This window comes from Ornithodoros turicata, chromosome 1 (assembly GCF_037126465.1).
Source record: "Ornithodoros turicata isolate Travis chromosome 1, ASM3712646v1, whole genome shotgun sequence".
In the NCBI taxonomy this organism is placed as follows: Eukaryota; Metazoa; Arthropoda; class Arachnida; order Ixodida; family Argasidae; genus Ornithodoros; species Ornithodoros turicata.
Genome location: NC_088201.1, coordinates 16,694,352 through 16,717,103, shown reverse-complemented (window position 1 = coordinate 16,717,103; position 22,752 = coordinate 16,694,352). Strand labels below are relative to the sequence as shown.

General features: G+C 47.3%; 1 protein-coding gene across 2 annotated transcripts in view; it reads left to right on the top strand.

Annotated features, from left to right (window-relative positions):
- The window catches only part of LOC135397274 (tyramine/octopamine receptor-like), a 147,465-nt gene extending 126,918 nt beyond the window's left edge, over window positions 1–20,547 (top strand). For both annotated transcript variants that reach the window (XM_064628736.1, XM_064628731.1), the window contains exon 3: window positions 19,922–20,547. In XM_064628736.1, coding sequence (XP_064484806.1) covers window positions 19,922–20,285 — 364 coding nt within the window. In that variant the 3' untranslated portion in view covers window positions 20,286–20,547. The remainder of the gene's footprint in view (window positions 1–19,921) is intronic.
- Window positions 20,548–22,752: the final 2,205 nt, after the last annotated feature.

Genomic DNA, 22,752 nt, shown 5'->3' with positions numbered 1-22,752 from the left:
TATTGTACATATCCTCATGTTTTCACTCACACCTGCAAAACACCTATATTTTCTGTATATAGAAGTAGAAAAAAAGAAGAAGAAAAAAGGCAACGTAGGTCGCACTGGTGCAGCCAGCTGTTCCATGACGTTTGATGTGTGAAAGCAGAGAGTGATTTCAAAGATTAGTTTAGCACGTATGTCCTTGAGGTTTCTGTATACGTATATGTTGACGCGAAGCAGCTATGTTGTTCCAGTGGCACAATCAATTTCGTTCGCTTCATCCAGGGTGAATGGAGTCACGTCTCCTGTGGCTGTATGAAATTGATTGCTGTTTTTTCCGCGTGCTGTAGTTCTGCTGGTCTGTTCACGTTGAAGGAGCCCGACTATGGCAAACTTTTTTTTCTGTGTGGATGATGAATGCATCTTTGAGTTGTATAGCACCGGGCGGTCGCAGCTTGCTGCCTACAGCCAACGCTGCCAACCGTAGCGTATGCGCAACGTTCGGAAAGAAACTTGCGGAAGGGAGGAACGTTCTCAGTTGCATATCAACGATGTTCCTTGGCCTGCCGTTCGCAGCTGCCGTCTTCAAACGCGGTGGCATAAGCCTATGTTTTATCATAGAAATGAGGGAGGCAGTCATATAGCAGGCATAACAAGAAAACGACGTGTGGACGGAAGGGAGTACTCGCCAGGGTGTTCTTGATCCACCCCATGTTTACTGAGGCTCTTACGTGGGCCTTTGTAAGACCGCTTACATCTCTGGGAATGCCACTAAGGTGACGTACCAATTACAGCTTCTTATTCCTTTGTCTCCTCTTTCCATACGTAATCTCATACATTTGTTAATTCTCGTGCACAAGATGATAACTACAGCTCGCTCTAATGCAAGCCAACTTCCTGTTTCCTAAGTTTTCCGTTTTTGGTTGGAGAGGCATGTCTGACAATGATTATGAGTTTTCACACAAGAACAATGAGCGCAGATGATCGGTAGTCTCTGGCAGAGTTGTACCTAACTCGTTACTTGATAACGGTTACTTTTTTGGTAACGAAGTAACGATTCAGTTACTTTTTAAAAAATGGTAATAGTAACGGAATCGTTTACAAAAATTGATAACTCGTTACTGACGTTACTCGTTCCTTTTCTTCAGCGCGGGGGAGCACATTTCGGCACTCCGTGTGGCGCAATACGTGCAGATTTGACTTGCGTGACCCACGACCACGTGTGACTCAAAGTATTATTACAGTCCCTCGCTGGATGTGTTGTTGTCTTTTCTCTTGTTTCCGTAATCTCCAACCTTCACTCCTTCCCAAGAATGGGCACCAATTGTGCTATGGCTACAAAACACGCGTTTCGACTTCTAGCCTTTTCTTGTCTTTGCTAAGCTTCTGAGCGCCCTAAATTATGACGCAACCCCTCGTCTGTTTTCGGGAACCGTGGGTGATCAGCGGCACGAAAACGGGTGTCTTTTCATGTGTTTTCATAATCTCCGATCACCCCCATTTCGGAAAGAAGGGAAAATGTCCAGGCAAGCTGATATAGACTCATGGTAAGGGGCCGAGAGACACGGAATACGAAGGACGGACGACAAATTCTCAGAATCAGCAAAAGGTTTATTATAATGACCCAGACTATAGCCACGACTAGACGCAGAGGGGGAACAAGACAAAACGAATGGTCACTAATCACGTTGCCACGTGTGGCGATTAGTTTCTTCTGAAGTGCAATTCCTCATTAATAAAGAGTTGAAGGCAAGTGGCGGCATGTTTGTTGGCTGCTTTAACTATGCGGCGGTAACGTAAAAGTAACTCGTTACATGTGAGTAACGAGAACTCGTTACTTTTGTATGTTGGTAACGAGTAACGTATTTAGTTACTTTTTTCTAAGGTAACGGTATTTAGTTACTTTTTTCTGAGGTAACGGTATTTAGTTCCTTTTTTTTTTGTAACGGGCACAAGTCTGGTCTCTGGTCAGTAGTCGTGTACTAGACTGTCTGTTCCGCTCCTTTCGAGATCCGTATCCGTCACCCCTTGACGGCTTGCTTATCCAAATCAGGGAATCAGGAATGACGTGAAAGCTGCACGAGAACCAGAGCGATTATTCCACTCTGACGCAAAGGTATGATGCCTCGATCCTCGATAAGTACTCTTTGCCAGTCTTCAGTGTAGCGTGGTAATGACGGCTTCGTCCGCATGACATGTCTATTACTACCAAGTTCGTCTGACAGACCTGACGAGTCAGGTAAAAAGGGTCAAGTCTCGTGGCTGGACTGCTTCAGCGTCCTTGTTGATGTCCAAGTGGTCGAGTGCTACTCTTGAATATTTCGTTAACATGAGGCTGTATTATCTTGATAAACGATTCATGAACTGTGCTGTTGTCTCTGCTTCAGCGGGCGGGTGCTTCTTCTCTAAATCAGCTGGACTCTCGCCCTCTCACAGAAGCTTGGTCCATGGCCAAATCCAGTTCACCAAAGCTCTGCCCTAAAAGCACTTGTAAACTTTTTGGACAGACACCGTAAAACGTGGGTCCTCACTGTGAGGCGATTCATTATTCCATTTCACCACATTACCGCCAGTAGTATCGCCCGTTGCGATGAAACTCCACAATCATCATCATTAAAATAAAGTTGTTGTTGTTCTATCAAGAAAGTGGACAGCTCTATCAAGAGGAGAGACCGCGTAACAAGTGGACAGCTATTTATACTTTCACCTTGATGAAGTCACCACTGCTGCTTTGAACAGATATAGATCACTTTACTGTTTACAAACAAGCGGCACATGTGCGCATGCGCGGGGTTGGTGTGGGCAAAACATACTGAACGCAGCGAGCGAGTGCTTTCCGCAAGAGCGACATAAGCCGTGTTGCACTGCAACATCGCTTTCGACAGTCTCCTTCCACAATACCCGAATAATTTAGAGCTCAGAAGGAGTCAGACAACTATCGATACAAGACGAAGTTGTTTATGAACGGTATACAACATGACGATTCACTTTGCACTGCTCATCGACGGCTGGACAGCCCAGTCACCAAGCATGCCGCCAATCAATCACAATCGCCTTGTATAGTTTATCTAATATTTTCGCCGAGCCAGTTCACTGGTGATACTGTGCAAGCGTACAAGTTACTGGAAGCATACAATTACTTCGCCTTATGCGAGCTTTTTTATCGGTGCGTTCCTGAAAACAACGCTAATTTGCTACCGTGCGCCGATCCATGTTAGCATCATTTATGTGTACACAGTGTGGAAACCTGTGTTCCTACAACCTCGGGACGTCAGCCCGTCCGTTCCGTCGCCAAGGAAGACACAGCAGGCGAGAATGCAAAAAAACAAAAAAACAACAACAAATAGTTTACTTCGTACCTTCATACACAACCAGCAGCTGCCGACAATCACACAGCTGCAACAGAAAGTCCCCGTGCTTGCGGCTTAAATGCACTTAACACCTACGCCCCCTACTTCTGGGACAACGGCTAGTGTTCCATGCTTAACGGGCACGCCCCCCCCCCCCCCCCCCGAAATTCGGCACGTGCACACAGAGATAATACCCACAACAGGTATCGTGATGGAGTCTCACAAAGGCGATGTTAAGGAATCTTTCCGTTTAACTGCAGCGATCAAAGGATTTCTTCGTTCTGGGTTGCGCGGAAACAGATGAAAAGTGGTTTCGCCACGCTTCCCCATCTAGTTGCCGAAGGATGCACGGCTTTGTGGAATGCCCACTTTGCATGAAAAGGATCACTCCAATTACTCCTTGATTGCTGTTTTGCCCACACCCAGCAGACGATCTGCTGATTGCAGCGCCACCACTAGAGTGTGAAGTCAGGCGCGCAAACTGGTCTATATGAAAGGGAGATGCCACCACACCGAAAGCATCCCGCGCTGTATCGTTTCGTGGAGGAGCAGGCTTTGAGCAGGAGGAAGTATAGGACGAGCTGCAAGGCTTCCGTTTATCCCTCTTCATAATGAAAACTACAGCACACGCCATTTTGGTCACTGGGAAACCGATATAGCTTTCAATCGTTTTTGGTGCGATTGGGACAGCGAGGTAGCGTCGTAGCATCAACCCAATTTTCAATGCCCCTTCGCTACCGTTTCTGGGCCTTCGAAATGTCATGTCATGGACACGCGATGGCGTTCGCTATTGTTAAAGAGAGAGCGAGAGCCCCAACAGGGTATTGAATCGCGGGGTAAGTGACGTACGAACAGGGTATCAGTTTTAGATACTTCCTGTAATATCCGGTTATATGCGAGAGTTTTAATTAGGGGGGAGGATATTTTGACACGCTGTGCATATCGATCCAAGAATTTCGAAACCTTCAATCGACTAGGCAGGCTACTACAAAAAGTGAAACAGAAACACTAGCCGTGAAGTCCCATCTTGTGTTCGTCTGTTTGTGTGTTCCAGTCTCCGAACAGTTGCTTTCCATCATGTTCACCACAGGTGCCGCTGTCCCGTCCCCGTGTTGTATATTTCTGTGTGTATGAGAAAAAATGCAGAAGACAGTGAGTGCGGTGTCCTGTTCGTTGAATAAGGCCCCTTGGTAAGTCGTCAGGCGATAGCGTATACGATATACCAAAACTCTTTATGATCTCGCGTGGTCGCTTGCATGATAAAATAAACAGGCATCGCACATTTTTTAAATTACGTGTTAGCGCCGCGAAGCAACAGTGGCTATGAGCGGCTTACAGACGTGGACAGCTGGCGAGAGGATAGCACGAAGGAAGGGGGGAGAGGGTGGGGGCGTTAGTATGCGTCTTAGGCCGACATCAGGTCCTGTGCAGACACCCGTCTGCAAAGTCTGCCTGTAAACCAAGGTGAAACCTCAGACAGCACAGCCGTTGGTAGGATTCGAACCGACCACCTCCCAGTCTACAGCACGACCTTGAAGTAACCATCACTGTTAGAAAAATTTATACCTTATAGGGCATAAACGGCTTGTCCCAGGGCGCATACCTTTTGAGGTATAAACGATATACCTCCCTCGAGGTATAGTAACTTTATACCCCCGTGAAGCAATATTATTTGCACCTCATGGTATAAACATATATCCCCTTGAAGGTACATTTTCGATCCCGGGGTGTAATTTGGAAAAATTTGAATATTTGATTTTTTTTCAACGCTACATAAGGGTTGCACTCTCCTGATCCAGCTCGTAAGAAAATTATAACAAAATAATATTGAGCGACAAATGTTTTAATGACAACTACTACCCCGAGAAGGAAGGAGAGAGAGAAATTACCTGGACACGCACGAACACAAACGTACCCACAAACTCATCTTCACAAAGATGCAGGTGTAAACCGTAGGGAAAGCTTATGCAGATTACTCGCCACGTAAGAAGCGTGTATTGTCATCAAGCAGGAGAACTACCTATGAAGCGACATGGGAGGATTTAATGGAGAACTCGTGTAATAAAACGTGGCTTCGCAAAATGTGCGGCACCATCTCCCGGCGAGCAACTGTATGAGTGAGGACGCGTAGATTTGGTCATTTGGTACCACAAATTAATATGGTACCACAGGTTCATTTCTAAAGGTATACAAAATACCGAAGGTATAAACGCAAGAGAGAAGTACCTTATAATACCCTCAACTGGCGTGGAAGGTATAGCCTCGGCGATTTATACCTTCCACATGGTTTAAACGGGGTATAGACGTTGGTACGAGGTATAAATATGGTAGTGTAGTCCTGGTTTATACCTCCGTTATACCTGTTCTATAACTTTTCTTCTAACAGTGCACCAATGACCAGATGTTTTTGTCCACTCAGCCATGCAGCTGGTGGGCATCGAACAATCCCAACTAATGACGTAACCTAAGGAGCTTTTTGTTTTGCTATGTTTAGATAAGCCTCAGTAGCGCAGCGTATAGTGGAGAACGAACGGGACATAATCTCTCCCTCGGAAAGAAGCTAACGAGCGAGAGAGAGAGGGGTGTACTACCTCACCGTCAGTAAGTTAAGTCATTAGACTCTATTAAAAAGATTACGTTGCTCTTTGTTTTGTTGTCCACTGTATAACGTGTATCTTCCTAAGGCTGAATTAGCCCTCGCGTAACTCTGAAGAGCCCACTTCGTCAGGCTAATGTTAGGGACGGTGGGTATTACGAGACCAAGAATATTAACTGAAAATTGCGCGAATGTTACCGGGGCCGACTGAGCATGCCCCGCAGTAATGTTTATTGCCCAGCCACAAGCCATTGATTTTCTAAGGATTTTTCGTGGCCTGGACGGTCGACGTATCCCATTTCTTGAGCCGTGCCCGTGCAGCTCCGATACATCGTCAAACGTTGCTACAACACTGTTGTTCAGTGGAGTGCAGTCATATAAATATATCCTATATCACTGCGCAAACACCAGTGGCATGGCCGAGTGGGTTAAGGCGCTCGCTCGTTGGTGGTAGCCAAGGTCGCACTGAAGGCTGGGAGGTGGTGGGTTCGAATCCTACCACCGGCTGTGCTATCTGAGGTTTTCCCTGGGTTTTTCGAAGACTTTCCAGAGGAATGTCGGCACAGTACCCCTGAAGTCGGCCGGCCCAGGACGCATACGAATCCCCCAGTCCCTCACTCCTTCCTGCTCTCCTCTCTCCATCTCTCCATAGCCACTGTCATCACATTAATAACGGGTTCCACATGCTCTATGTCTTTCACTTTCCTTCCATGCACCGTTCCGTCACTTTCGCATCTTTACAAGAACTCTGTAAACTACACAGAGCGGCGTGTAAATCAAGTTACCAGTTTTCGATAGCATTTTCAGATATCGATAACGGTTCACCTATACATGCGCCGCCACATCAATTACATCGATTTCTTTTTCAGAATTATTTTCCTCTTCGCGCTATAATACATGCAAATCAAAATTTCTCATATGCGCTACATTGTTTGGCAGGGAATCTGAGAGGGAATCATCCACACGTGTTACTGGAACTGTATGCATCCTCTGACTCCCACAAAAGAAATGAACGGGACACTGAATCTCCGACAAAATTCTTCGGGATTCCGGAAATTATCCGAGGAATCTCCAGCAAGCCGAATTCCACTAACAGTTTTCGGAATTATGTCCCTATTTTTTTTTTAACTGCACTACACTTCTCGTTCTTCAAGATTTTTTTTGTATAGTGTTCATCGCCATACAGGGAACTAGGTATCTCTCCCCCCCCCCCCCCAAAAAAAAAGTTCATACTTCTAAGAATAATTTGCTTTTTTCCGTTTTTGCGCGGGGTAGATTGATGTTACGGGCATAATGACGCTGAAATCGGCAACGAGGACACACTGGGGAAAGACCGCCCTGCGCCGCTTGGGAAAAGAAAAATGAGAGTGGGGATGCAAACATCGAGCCATTTCTGCTCCCCCCTGCATAGAAGAACAATTGGCGTGCAATTGAGATTGTATAGGTACCAGCAGGAGAAAAATATTTCGTCTGATTGTGGAATAAGGCGCCATCTAGACACCCTCGCATCGCAGATCTGCAGCTATCTACAGTGTGTTGTGGTGCTACTGCTGCGGTTCAGCTTGGGAATGCAAATGGAGCCAAGGGATTCGAAACGCTTCGCTCGGCCACACTATGAAATGAATAGCTGTAATTTTGGAAGCAGAGACTACGATAAGGACTTCGGAGAGCGATGGTTAGTCTAGGCTGCTCTATTGCTTAATAAATCACTCTGCTCTGAACGGCTAATTCGATGCCACACTCGAACTGAAAATTTCTTTGCGCGAGCATCACTCTGGTTTTACGTCGCTAAAAAACTATGCTGGCCAAGGAAGAGAGAGAGCATAATCACAAACTTGTTTTCATTTATTATTACCAGTTTCTAATTAAATGTAACATTTATATTTTATCATTTATTATTTTTTATTATCTTTGAGTTCGTTTCTTTGCTTTAATGGCGCTCCGGTACCATAAACACCGACACTTCAAACACATTCTCATGTAGGCGTTATAACTGTGCACACCGTGTTGAATGTCACGAAGAAACATTAAGGCAGTTACTGCCGCTTAGATATGTGAAACGGAGCAAATGGCATCAGAGACGAAAAAGGAAGACGGAAAAGAGAGGGGTAAATGTAACAGGTACAGGAAGAAAAAAAAATTAAGGGAAAGCGAGAACGACAACAACAAATAGACGATGACGATGGCACGGGGTGTTTCAAGAAAGCGAGAGGCGGGTATCATAGTAGAGACAAAGGAGGCGCCGTAATAGAAACCCCATATTGGGCAAATTAGCACGACAGAACAGAGTCCATGTCGCGCCGTGGGGTGTCTGTGACTTCGTCGCCGTGTACAATTCTACATTCAACATCAAGCGCACCCACTACGACTCTAGGTGGTCGCTGGTGCACTAGACCCAAACTCACCGAATGAAATCACTCACTCAATGAAGTATGGGATAACTAGTATTCTATGTATAGTGATGCCGTACCGCACCCGTTACTTAGCTAATTAGCAGTTATGTTTTCATTAGGCAGCCTTGGCTGTGTTGCGTTGCTTATGCTAATCACAAAATAAAAAAAAGCCTTTGAGCATGATAAGTCTGCGGCCCATTAACATACTTATCTCACTACGGGGTTCCCCCGCTTGCGTTGATGTCGTGGGCATTTTGCCACTCTCTATGGAAATTTTTGCGAAAAATAAATTTTGGTTCTACATTAGGCCACATGTTGAAGTAAGGCGAGGCTTTTTAGCGCTCCCGACTTTCATTTAAGGTCTCAGCCTACTGCAAGTGACAAGCACCATTCAATCACTGTAGCGCAGGTTTTATTAACAGAACATAGCAAACCTTGTTATGGAATCATAGCTGCACGAAAATATTTGAAAATAACGATAACCCGTTTTTGCAGCAGCAGGCTACAGGAAGAGTAGTAGATGGTGATTTATATACGTAGAAATGCACATTGTATTCTCATAAGATATGAGAGAAAGAGTCATCATAACTCAAGTAAAGACATTTGGTAAAACGTTTCTCCTAGTTTCTCTTTTATGTTTTTTAATTAGTCTCTTCTTAGGTAATCTAGTGTAGGTGTACGGGACGGACCCAGTCATCTCACGGCCCCATTATTTTCTCGATCTCATCATCATCACCAACCACCACCATTATCCCTCTGTATCTACAATACCTAACCCACCTCTAAGAGGGAAGTGTGAAAGTGCCTTAGTTACTTAGCTAAGAAGCTTTTGCCCTGTTTATCTAAGCTAAAAAGACACACACACACACACACAATAAAAAAGAAAGAGAAGCGGGAAAGAATGGCATGCATACGACACAAAGGCGTTAGGATGGAATCCGAATCTAGTTAGCGTTTCAGACGAGAGGTCCATCACTATCGCTACTGGAGTCCACCCATTGAGCACGGTAACCTCCTTGCCTCACACTCCTCTTGGAAATTTTGTTCCTTACCTGCTCACATATGCACACCGCAAACAGCCGCAATTGCTTTTCAGTTTCGATTTATTATTCCTTTCGATTGGAAGAGGTAGCAAGAAGCCGGGGAGGCTTGACAGCGTCTCCTCTCCCAATACAGCAGCAGTCACAACATGAATACACAATCAGGGCAACATAACTAATTCATATCTCGAATAAACCAGCTTATATAGTTTCTTTTTAATCATTAATAAAGGGTCTGGTACTGTTCCAACGTACTGATTAAAAACTGAATAAGTAGACATATATTGCACCGATTGTTTCCCATAATTCGTCCTGCACAGTGATATGTGCCACTGCTCAGTTCGAAATGGTAAGTAGATATTCGCTTTTCTAGATCATATAGTTTCAAGAAAGTTGTATTATTAGTGCGAGTACAGACGTAGTAGGTTTAATATAACTTTCTTATAGGAATGATTCTGTATATAGATCTGCGTCATGTAAAGGACAACCGAAACCAGCGACCACTCTTAACGCTTGGTTTGGTACGGTTTAAAAAAGAAAAATGTGGAGATGTTGGCCCAACTCTACAAAAGGCCGACCACTCCAGAACGCTGCCTGTCTAATGCATTGCGGAGCACTTCAAGACTTGCTGCGAGCATCGTTCGCAGCTGAGTGATGTGAAAGTATCTCGCGATATCCCACTCGTTACACAATGCGGATGATACCGTGAAGCTGTCGATGGCCCGGTACAAAGGACCGACAAGAAGACACGTAGCACAAAGACGTCTTTGCTCAACGATGTTTATTTTGCGACTGAAAAACTAATGGCTTTTCCCGGCGTCCAGAGACATCCATTCCTCTCATTTTCACGCTATGGTGAGTTACATATCACTCAATTTTCGTTCATTAAGTCGTCCAATGATTTCGATATAGCGTGCTGTACAGCTTATGGAGTCCATAGAATTTTACCAAGAAGCGGTCAGAACACAACAGTACCGCTGTCAACATGATGCACAGAGAGGTTGGTGAAACAACCTCTCTGTGCAACGTTTCATGTCATTCATGTCAACGTTTACACAAGCCGAATGCAGAGCAGCAGCCATAGTCTCTGACGTTGTTCTAGCCTACAAATAAAGCTTATATGCCAGGATTGTTTAACTGACTGTTTGTATGTTATAATATGTGTACGCGACTATAGATGAAGCACTGATGGACACATAAAATGTCGAACGGGGAACGATGGCACACGGGTGCGGTTTTTGATTGCGATCCATTTGTCAAGCAACCCATCGTCGACGCACTCTCCAGCCCCAAGACCGGCAGGCCGCAAAACGCATACAAAGAGCTATACAGCGTCGTCTGCAGAAGCTCACACAGGCCGCTGGCGTCGATTTACGTCGCCTCTTTCGCCCCGTACCCCTCTGTCTCGGATCTGGGGCGTGCTTAAAGGTACTGTAAAGCAGTAGACAAGCATGATATGCCGGTGATGTGACTAGAGACTTTGTTGCTTTTAAATACCATATGCGGAACCATACCACCGACAACGCGCTATAAATATTTTTAATTTGCCATGAAAGATGCGGCGTAGTGGAGCGGTGCGACGCCTGGTGTCAAACAACCCCCTGTACAGCGGGCAACACTGAAAATTGGTATTACACACTATTACATCGGAACTTCCTTATTTTAGTAACCATATTATTAGTTTTCCTGTTTACCTATGCATTCTGAAACCCCTGTTAACAGTGTTTTTTGCGAAGTGTCCCAGCGCTGGCCGCTGTTCGATGGAGGCTCTCCTTACTTCTCTGCTGCGCCTGCGCGTTCCTTCTGTTCGCGGCCTCTTTCGAACGAACAAACTCTCTCTGTGAACCTCTGTGAACAAACAAGTCTCGAAGCTGTCTGGCTTCTTGCACGTCTGACACATTTTTTTCAACGGCTCAGCATTTCATGTCAGTTCGCTTATCCGTTTATCCTCAGATGTGGATCGTTGTGTGGATTGCAGGAGCGGATTTTATCGTGAATTGTGGTGGATTGTTATGTCGGGCCCAGTGTTATACGCATGCAATGTGGTTGCCGCCGTATGTGTCAGGAGTACGGATTCATTTCGAATACCTAGTACAGTGTTGCCCGTAATCTTAAATTGTAATTTTCTAATTAATTGCACCGTCGATTGGAATGAAACTTGCGCAGTTTTTATCCTGGTGGCTCGGACTATCGAATAGCCACACTAAATGACATTTGATCAGTGCTGCTTTACAGTACCTTTAAGGGACTCTCGACGCCTGTAGTACAACGTCACCCGTTCCGCTCCCTCTCTTTGGCCATGTCGCGCACGGAACTGCAAATTGCAGAGGACTTCTGTGCCCGCCTCACCGCTTTGCCTGCGTCAAGCCAAGCTGTCCCTGATGTAGTACAATGTACGAGCAACGAGGCCCTAGACCTACCTTTTACTCTCATGCAGTTGGATGCTGCACTAGGTGCATCACCATAGCACACCTCCCCAGGGGCGAACCAGATCTCGTACAAAGCACTTCGGCATCTTCCCTATGCGGGGCGACTACGCCTATTTAATGACAGCTGGCGGCAAGGGCGATTTCCCGAGGAATGGAAAGCCGCAATGGTAGTCCCCCTACTCAAACCCGGCCAATCTCCTCACCACCTGGAGTCCTTCCGCCCGATAGCCCTTACCAGCTGTGTGGGGAAGACCCTGGAACGAATGGTATTCAACAGGCTCAGCTGGTACCTAGAGAGTACCGGCTTTTTACCGGCCACAATGATGGGGTTTCGCCCAGGCCGGTCGTCACTTGATAGTATGCTTACCCTCGTCAGTGAAGTGCAGCATGCTCGTGCGGATGGCTTCTTGTCCGCCGCTGTTTTCCTAGACGTTAAGAAGGCGTATAACAGTGTGCAACATAATGCAATTTTGCGAACACTCCAAGATGCCAACGTAGGAGTTCGCTTCCCGCAATGGCTCCGAGACTTCCTCACACACCGTTCTCTTTTTGTACGCACTACGGAGGGGGATACTGCTTCGCATCACGTCCAACGAGGTGTCCCACAGGGCAGCGTACTCAGCCCCCTATTGTTTAATATCGTCATGGCCTCCCAGCACAGCTGCCAAATCACACTCACGTTACACTCTATGCGAACGATATTTGTATTTGGAGATGTGCTCTTCGTCGTGATGCGATCCAACGTCGTCTGCAAGGCTCCTTGGAGACAATATATCATTATCTCGCCGACCGAGGCATAACCATCTCACCTGCCAAGACTGTAGCCATGGCCTTTTCACGGAAGTAGTTTCACAAGTACCCACTATCGCTTGCTGGATCGCCCATCACATTTGTCTCAACCAGCCGTTACTTGGGTTTTACCGTTGACCGAGGCTTGACATGGTCTCCTCACGTGAAGACACTTGTTGCCAAAGCTTCAAGCCTGGTTAACGTCCTTAAGCGTGTCGCAGGTGCGTCCTGGGGCCCCTCCTGCCGTGACCTCCACCCAGTCCATACGGACCTTGTCTTGGGCACGTCACGGTATAGCCTCCTTATCCTCCATGGAATCAGCCCTACCCAAGACCGAGAGCTTCTCAACCTTCAAGCCCGCAGCCTCCGTGTCTGCCTAGGGGTCCCTCGGACAACGGAGACCTACTCCGTCCTCGCAGAAGTTAGAGAGCACCCTGTTCCTACTCTACGGGACTCAACCACCCTGCGCGTATACGCCCGCTGTCTGACCCACCCTTCCCACCCCCTTCGTCAGGTTACAGAAAGCTGCCCTGCTTCCACCTTCAGTAATGCCATTGCCCGCCTAAGGGATTATCTCCCACCCACGACATCTCCTCCCTCCTTTGCGCCAGCTATGTGGACCCTTGAGCGTCCCGCCATTCAACCTGCAATCCCGGACCTTCCTCGAAAACACGAAGCTCCTCCGCTAGTAGCCCATCAGCTCTCCTTGGCACATATCAACTTCACAGATCAACTTCACAGATGCATCTGTGATGCGTGACCCATCAGGGGCAGCCTTTTACGTCACAGATACGGACCACGAACAAGCCTACACGTTGCCCTATCCTGTGTCCTCTACTGAGGCGGAACTGTATGCCATCCTCGTAGCCCTAGAATACATTGCTGGCCTGCCACCTGAGAAGTCCTGGGTTGTCCTCACTGACAGCAGGGCGTCCCTGCTTCTTCCCACCCCGCCATCATATGTGACCTGCCCAGCATGATCATCCAGGCATACCATCGGCTCTGTGCAAATGATCACGTTCTTTCTCTGCAGTGGAGTCCCGGTCATGTGGGCTTATCCGGTAACTCACGCGCAGATGCGGCTGCACGACGTGCTGCACAGGTTGTGACTCACGCCATTGTACATCTGCCCCTTACTGTTTCTGCCTGCCGTATGTCTATACGCCGCCTTTGTGCTGGTCGTGCCCAAGCGTTCAGAGCTGAGGCTGCCTCATACAACAGTCACCTGCAATCAATCGACCCCTCAGTGGACTTCTTTATTACGTGTCGCTGCACTCGTCACGAGGAATCGCTCCTTCACCACCTCCGTCTAAACGTCGCTCGCACACCGCTGCAACTGTTCAAAATGGGTCACTCTAGCACTCCCCTCTGCACTAGCTGTGGCGTGGTGGATGATATTCCCCACTGCATCCTACACTGCCGGCAACACCTTCTGCACCGTGACGCCCTCTGTCGTCGTCTATCCCAACTTGGCTACGGCACTATGACACTGGCTACCTTATTGGGTCCCGTTCTTCAGCCGACCCAGTGGGCAGTCACCACTGCGCTCCCCCGCTTTCTCCATGCTTCGAACCTTGTCAACGCCTTGTGATTGTGTGACCGTGTGTGTGATTTTTCAGTTGCAGTTTTGCGTCCTTCCTTTTTCTTCTCCTTTTCATTTCTTCATTTTCCCTTTCGTTTCTTTTTTCTTCTCCTTTTCTTTTCTTCTTTTTCTTTTCTTCCCCTTTTTTTTGGAATAGCAAGCCGACCTCCGCCTGAATGACCTTTTCTTTTTTCTTTATAAACATATCCCCCCCCCCCCCCCCATCGTCGGCAAAACACGCCCATGTTAGTTAGACAAGCCACGCGGCTGTACTATAGCAGTGGGACTGGTGGCTTTTAAAAGTTGGTGAATGTGTCTAAAAGTGAAATAATGCATGGAAGTGAGAGAAGGCCATATACCGAGACTAAGAATTATACAATTATGTGGTCTCGAACCTTTTTTATATGCATATCATTAACACCATCTGAACCACAGAAAAACACGGCCACGCTAAGCCTAACGGCGTCGGATGGGTGATCTTACGAAAGGTATGAGCCTTGGGTTAGGTCAGCTAAGCGCATTTTAGTTAGGTTAGGCCAGGCTAGGTTACACAGATTGGGGGTCTGACCCCCCCCCCCCCCCCCAGAGGGTACAGCTTGCGCCAAAAGTCCACGGAACACGCGAGCGGCGTTTTTCTCCGCGCCGCGCCACCCACACGAAGGAGGCGTGGTCGGATGTTGCTGAAAACTCTAGAAAAATGAACACTTTATTCTTTATCTTTAAGATATCATTTTTCTAGAGTAGTCAGCAACATCCGACCACGCCTTCTTCGGCTGTATGATGCTTGGGGTCTCCCTCACCCCATCATCACTGCAACTGCATAAAAAGACAAAGCCTTCTTCACCTCAGCACTACCCAAGCAGCACAATGTACTTAAAGTCGAGTGCAATAGGGGTGGACGGTATGTGTCTTATCAATGTTCTTCAGTTTCACGAGTCTGTTCAAGGCCTTCCACCTACCCGTCCACCCCTATTGCACTTGACTTTCAGTACATTGCGCTGCTTGGGTAGTTCAAGGTGACCGGTGACAGGATTAGACTGGAGCGGAGGCAACAGATCGTGTCCATGTCGCTTGCAGGGCATTCTGAGCGAACGATTGATTGCTCGAGAGGTGGGATGCTGCTTGTCTTCGGTGAACCGTATCATTCAGCGCTTCCGTGATGAATAAGGGCAACATGAAGATGGACCAAGGCCTGGACGGCCGCGGGCAACGACGTCGGACGAGGAATAATTGCTGCAAACGTGGTCGACCCGTTTCTGACGGTTGTCGATCTAAAGAAGGAGCTGAGCCTGCAAGCGTCGAGTACAACGATCCGACGAAGATTAGCGTGCCTCGGGGGTCCCCGTTCCGGAGTCGCGGTTCAGAAGCCCGCGCTGAAGCCGGAACACCGAGAGGCAAGACTGGACTTTGCCTTACGCTACGCGGAGTGTGACCCCGCGCAGTGGAGCCACGTGCTGTTTACTGATGAGGCAACGTTTAGTACCAAGTGGTCCCAGGGGAGGCAGGTTTGGCGTCCTCCTAACTGCAGGTAATACCTTCAGAGTCCGTGCCTGCTTCGAGACGGCCCTATTTATTTTATTTTTTTTCCTTTTAAGATATCTACCCCAGTACGTTCACGGCGTGGTCTCCAGTGGACGGCACTCCGTGAGCGTGTGGGGCGCCCTTTCGCACCGAAGCTTGGGGCCTCTTGTCCGCCTAGACGACCGCTACAACGGAGCAGCGTACGTTAGAGTCATCGAAGATCATCTGCTCCCATACGTCCTTGACGGTCCTTTCCCTGACGGTTGCTTTATTCTGCAGCAAGACAGAAGCCAGGTTCACATGTCGTCCACTGTCCAGCGCAGACTAGACGATGTTGGTATCATGCAGCTTGAGTGGCCCGCGTGCAGCCCGGATCTGAACGTGATGGAAAATATATGGGGCATGATGAAATTCCGAATGAGCAAAAAGCGGGTGCCAATGTCCAAGGACGCCTTATGGGAGGCGATAAACATGGAATGGACGTCCCTCAAGGAAGACGTAGTACTACACCTCGTGGGCCGGCTCTATCAATCGCTGCCAGACCGCATGTCCGCTGTGATCTCCGCGAACAGGGGCTTCAGGCGATACTAAATAAAATATTGATGAAGTGTCATTTGGCTCTTTCTTCCCTCTCTTGTTTCTACGTCAATATCGTACGTTTTTATTTTCGAGCGCCCGTCATCCCCAGACAAAATAAAAGGAAGACGAGAACGAAAAAGAGAAAAGAAACTGCAGAAGCCAACTGTTGTCGCTCTGTGTCATTCCTGTTGTCTTCCAGCTGCGAACTGCGATAGGAATTTGCCTGGTGAAACGCTCCGCGGGCATGCCCTTGTGGGGTAACTGCTGCCAACGCCACGGTGGGTTGCTGCCTGTGTTATGCCCTGCGCCCCCTCAAAATGAATGGACCTGTTCGCTCCCGCCAACTTCCGGCCGCCGTTAGAGTGGCGCGGCGCGGAGAAAAACGCCGCTCGCGTGTTCCGTGGACTTTTGGCGCAAGCTGTACTGCATACAACTACAAATTAAATTTATATTTGATGCTACAAGAGCTTGAGGCTACAAAGGTTTGATTCATGAAGGGGGGTCACACAGCCTTTTTAATTGGGATATATATCGATGATATGATAATAATTCGTGGTTTTACATCGCGAGACAACCTTGATCATGAGCGGCGCCACAGGGATCGGTCCGTGGATTAATTTTGCCCCATTTGGGGGATCTTTAACGTTCGCTGATAGCTCAGCACACGTCACGCCGTATTTAACGTCCCTCGCGGAAGACAGCGTGTCTAAGCAATCTGTACTCATCCAACAATTTGCTGGTGTCCTCGGCAGTGACTGAACCCGCAACCTTAGTATAGGTAAGCGGACACGTGTATCGATGATGGACGAGACTGAGTATGTAAGCTAGTTCTATTGTGATTTTCAGTAAGGAAGGGCCAATCTACCGCGCTTGTTGAGGAACAACAGCTTCGCATTGGTTGTTTATTGGTCCAGTACATTAGTATTTTCTTTTGAAGTCCAGGCAGTTTTCGATGTGATGATGTCCCCAATGTAAAGATGAAAAACTCTCCGTAAAAAATACCCTAAATTTCTTACAGACAGTGGCGCAGTTGGTGGCGACTTCGACACAGTGCTTTTACTAATGGGAGACTGTCCTTGCCTGTAGACCAGAAGAACAATCTCGTGTGCGGAATATTGGCCCCAGACATGAATACCTGTATCCATCTTACCTTCACCGATTCGCTATACTTTCTACATTTCGACAAGGCAGATTGGTGAATACGTTCATATCTATCCGTTAAGCTCATGTCATGTTGCTGGTGGGGACACCTGCATTCGCATTAACACCTTTTTCACATTCGCATCGCATCCGCCCAGCGGCTCTCCAGCGAACCGCCCTCGGCGTGCGCCAAAAGAAACCCACGTGGGTAGCAAAAAGGATCAAAACCGGTCTTGGAGTGGGACCGACGAGTTCGCGCGGTGTCCCCACGGGCCCCCAATTCCGGTCGTCCCCATCCAGAGCCATCTATTGAACACGGAGATAACCTTCTCCGGCGCGCCCAAAGTTGTCGGGCGCCGCAGCGCACGCGCATAAGCAGTTCTGAAAAAAGTCGTTTTCAGTGACACTATTTATCCACTTTCAACTAATGTAATCTGATCCAAAAGTCTCATATTTCCTTGTTTTGTTTTTCAGTTACCTCACACATTGTCGTCAATAGTCTCACAAGCCTAGCTAGCTGCACATTACTCTGTTCCATCGCATTGTTGTGACGGTTTCGTTTCGTCGCTTGCGCTTTCCGTAGGCTTGTATCAATGTTTTTTTTCTTCGTGTTCTTTTTATTTATTTTTTAATTAACTGGTTCTGGTAGCGGAGTCCAACCTTGACAGTCTTTATTCTGTGAAGTGCTTTATTATTACTGTTTACGTCGGGTGCCGGTAGATGAAAAAGCAATTACGAACGTTCGTTATGCACTTTCGTAGGCTTAGTGAAGTCCGTCCCCTGATGCATTCGGAGTTCGGTGTCTTAATCCCCGAATTCCTAGATGTGACTTGATCTCTACTTGACTTCCAGGTGCCTTGGAAGAGCGCCAATGCACTTCAGAAACCCTGCTCGGCTTGAAGCGTTCTTACGCAGCGAGTTCAACTTGACACGTGTGGTGAAACTGTCAAGTCAGTGCTCGGCCTCCTTGAACCCGACTTGGATAACGCGCCAGTACGGCAGCTTCGGGAAGCGACATGGCACTTAGACTCGCCTTGGCTTGGCTTTACATGAGCTGATGCGTCATCGATTTGTTTACAGGGATTTTGTATAAGCGTTGGTGCCAGATGACAGGTGTGGCACATATTATAAGTTCTGACGCTAAGAAATGTCGCATTTTCATACTGCAAAGCAAATTTGAAGTGCACACTTGAGTGAAAATCTCCCTCCCAGACGCAGTTAAAGTTAGCAGGCTGCGACTTGACGAAGTAAGCCAGGGGAGGGTTCATGAAAGACGCAAACCGTCTTAGCGGGGATAGGTCCTGGCGCAGACTTCCACAAGTCAAGATGCGGCTTCAAGTCACATCTATGAATTCGGGAGTAACAGTGTCTCCAAAGTGCTCTCGCCGTGGCACTCCCAAGTCGGCCCTTGGGCATTCTGCGCCGTTCTAAAATGTTTTCGGGGACATCTAAACGGACATCAAGTTTTGACACCTAATCACGCACTTTGTGGAACCTAGCGGTCACGTACAGTAATACGACACACATATGATATATCCCACCCTTTTCTCTTTTTCGCTCGTTTATTTTCTTTCCCTGTCACCTCATCACTAACCCCACCAGCCCCTAGTGGTCGCATAAAACATCTCGCTGGGCCTGTTGGTGAGACATCTCAAAGGGTAAAAGCGTTAAAACAGACACACGCGAAGCACGCACGCAAAGGACCGCCGTTGTGCAATCAATACTGTAAAAGCGTTCTGGTGTAGCCAGAGCTAAGAAGGAACTCTCGGTGAAAATGTTTCTAAAAATGTCAGATTCTTGAGTCAACACAGTGATCAAAGAAGGGTGTTGATATTTATAATAATATTATGACATTTAACACTAATGCAGAGTCTTTACGATTATGTATAGATAATATACCGTGTGTACAGTATAGCTCTAATGGCAGGATGGGCAGCGCGCGTTCGCCGTATCTTTGCCTCACGGTACCTGGTATAGAGCCTTGGAGACAATACAAATGGACGCGCATGTTCTACACGATTTCAATGGCGGTATAGTAGCAGTAACCGGCGGCAGAAACAAATATACGGTGAACAAGTTACTGTAAACGTATTTTTATTCGCGCTGCATTAATTTCTGCGAATCGCGCATGCAGTCATTTACGAAGTCATTCGCGAGTATTTAATTTCGCAATTCCAGGGCTGCTTTCCTTTCGCGAGATAAATACGTCAAGCTGTGTTTGCGGGTACAATTCGCGATTTTGGGCGGTTGCGCTCTGCAAAGGGCGCAACAACAACAACATATATATTATGATGATGAAGTGGGGAGGTTTTCCACTCTAGAAGTGGAACGCTACCCCATAGCTAGGGGTCTAATAGGCGCAAAGGGCGCAGAGGGCCACGAGTCCAAAGGAAACCAATCTCTGTTGTCGCTTCTCCCCATTTTGCCCCCATTCATCAGTTTGCGACGTTGTTTACTGCCAGTTTGTTCTATGTTTGCAAAGACAGCATGTAAACCGGCGTTGTGTTCTATTTCATGCAGGTTTTCTGGTAACACGATGTCTCAAAAGGCGCAGCACTGGAGACGCCGAGAAGGCTACGAGCGAGCAGCCTTTCAAAGGGAACGTCGGGTTGCCAAATCCCTAGCTTTAGTCGTCGGCGGCTTCGTGATATGCTGGCTGCCTTTCTTCACGGCCTACGTCATCGAGCCTTTCTGCGATGCCTGCAGTCTCCCCACTGTGGCTTCAAGTTGCTTAGTCTGGCTCGGCTGGATTAACTCAACCATCAACCCGCTAATTTATGCCCTAAACAACAGCGACTTCCGCGAGGCCTTTCTTCGCCTAACTATCAACAAGTGTCGGAGAAATGGACATCGTAGAGCCCAGGACCCACGAAACTATTTCTGACGCAAGTTCCCCCAAGAGTGCCGTATAATCGAAGCAGAAAGACAATTACGCGAAAGAAAACGTGCGATCGAACTCTCAACCATCCTTCCTGCGGGAAGTAAATAAAGGTGGGAGCGTGTGCGCGCGGAAGATGTGAATTAATGCTCCTGTGACAAGGATTCATGCCCTGTTTTCCTTCTTTACGTGGATGCATGCTGCAGTTCCACTGCCGTGGTCATTATATCAAGCTGAAGTATGCATAAAAGTATTGTCTTTTCTAGAAATTGTGTTCCACAGCTCCGTTTTTCGTACATCGGACTAAGCGGTCAGGTATAAGCATTCTGACTGCTGCGTTCTTATAACTGCATGGGCGCACGTTTCCGTTAGCCAAGCTCAGCTGTCAGGTCAGCTGCCTTCCTCCGGTGTGATATTTAACACGACGAGGCACGATTCGATGGAGATGAATATAAGATGCTGAAATTATGCGTTCATGTTCACTCTTACATTCCCTTCAAATCCACGGTTGTTTTCCAACTTAGAGGACAACAACAGGATAAAATTCGATCTTAGCGAATCACAGAAACAAATGCATCATTCTAAGTGAGGACTGATTAGTAGTATACTGTCCGTACAAGTTCCCGCCTTAGTAGTCCTGCACCTAGATGCGTCTAAAAGCATTCCATAGCTCTGTAAGCCTTGAAGCAAAGGCTTGTAGAAGAATCGCTAGTAAGATAAAGCGCAAAAGGTGAATTCCAACGACGAAACGCCATAATACGAAATGGACGTCAACTCCGCATGAATGAAACGGGTGCCTTCAATAAAGCGAGCTTGCTTACCCTCCACATCTTCTTTGGCACAAATAAACCAGACTACAAGAGCAGACCTCAAGAATAACGACTGATGTCACCGTATTCTCTGGTTATTCGGGAATTCATGGAAGTCACGGATGCTTTGGAGCAGAAATAGAAAGGCACACGCCCTACACAACAGTTACTGCACTTTCTATACTCATTTACTCCGCTTGAAATATGTTTAGCACAATGTAGAAATCAGATAGTGATAGACAAAATACTGCGAGCTAAAACCATAGATTGAGAAGTTACCCGTCAAAAAGAACTCGTTACAAGTTAAGTTACCGTGTGCAGAACGTAACTAAGTTAATAACGAAGTTCTTCAGCCTGAAATGTAACTCGCAGTTACTGAGTTACTTAAAAAATATAGAACGAGTTACTTCCAAGTTACTTCGGACACAAAATAGCATTACGCAGGTGCAGCTCACGTGAGCAGTTGAGTTAGACCTTGAGTTGCCTGCGGAGGAGTGCAACACGCTTAGATCGTTTTCGTTTATGTCCAACAATAGACCTCTCCCTGTTTGTAAACAAATGGCGTCATAGTGTTCGACAGCTCCGCAAGTTTGGTAGAATTGAACTACGCTCGAAGCTAGAGGTGAACAAGGTCGCGCACGAAAGCCACGGTCTTGAGGGGATTAGGATATGGTCCCTTAAAGGGGCGCGACCCTCGGTCCTGCGTTTCTTTCAATGGGAGGCAGCGAACAAGTGCCCGTTCGTGGAACCCAGCCATCTCCTTCCGATTTGTTTCGGTTTCAGTCTGTCTACCAATGTCATGATGACGTTTCTCTGGTAGAGGTCTATTCGAACGCTTTGCATCTTACTCCTTGTGGGCGCACAGTGGTTCAGCTTCTTTGCAATGGCAGCGGTTCTTACTTCCTCAATAAAATACTGTCATTGATTGAATATCATGTTTTCTGGCAAAAATGCCATGAAGGAACCGGAGAGAAAGCAACATATGTGGACGTGAGTGAAAAGCGAGTTAAAAGTAACTTGGAACTTAAGTTACTGTGGCAGAGTTACCTGAAAAAGGAACGACTTCCTCTGAAAGTTACCACGGCGCAAAAGTACCGAGTTAAGTTACAAGTTACCAAAAAGAGGAAATTTGTTACAGTAAAGAGTTACCTCGAACTCTGGCTAAAACCAAGCGGGATCGCTTTACTCCTTTGCGAAGACGTGCGCAGCGACAACTCAAGTGGTACTTGGTGAGCGGATACTGTTCCAAGTGGCGTATGGTTGTGCCGTGTGCTCGAACGATGTCCAAGTAAATTCTAAATAGTTGAACAATGCTAAATAGTACTGATGGATGCTGTCTCCTTGCGTTCGAGCTATGTCTGTCCAGTAGAGCACTGTTGGTCGAGTAAAGAGCTGATCATATTCGTACTTGTGTACATACGCATATTGAGGTGGTCGCGACACTGTAATACAGAATAGAGAAACAACCAAACGTGCACGCACACATGCCCGCACACACGCACTCAGAGAGAGAAAAGAAGGAAGGAAGGAAGGAAGGAATCATCTCTGTACGCGCACTCTGCAAATGCACGCGTGCGTCTGTGTGGCTGTGCGTCTGTCTGCGGGTACGCGCGTGCGCACACACACACACGCACGCACGCGCGCGCGCACGTGCATGCCTCGTG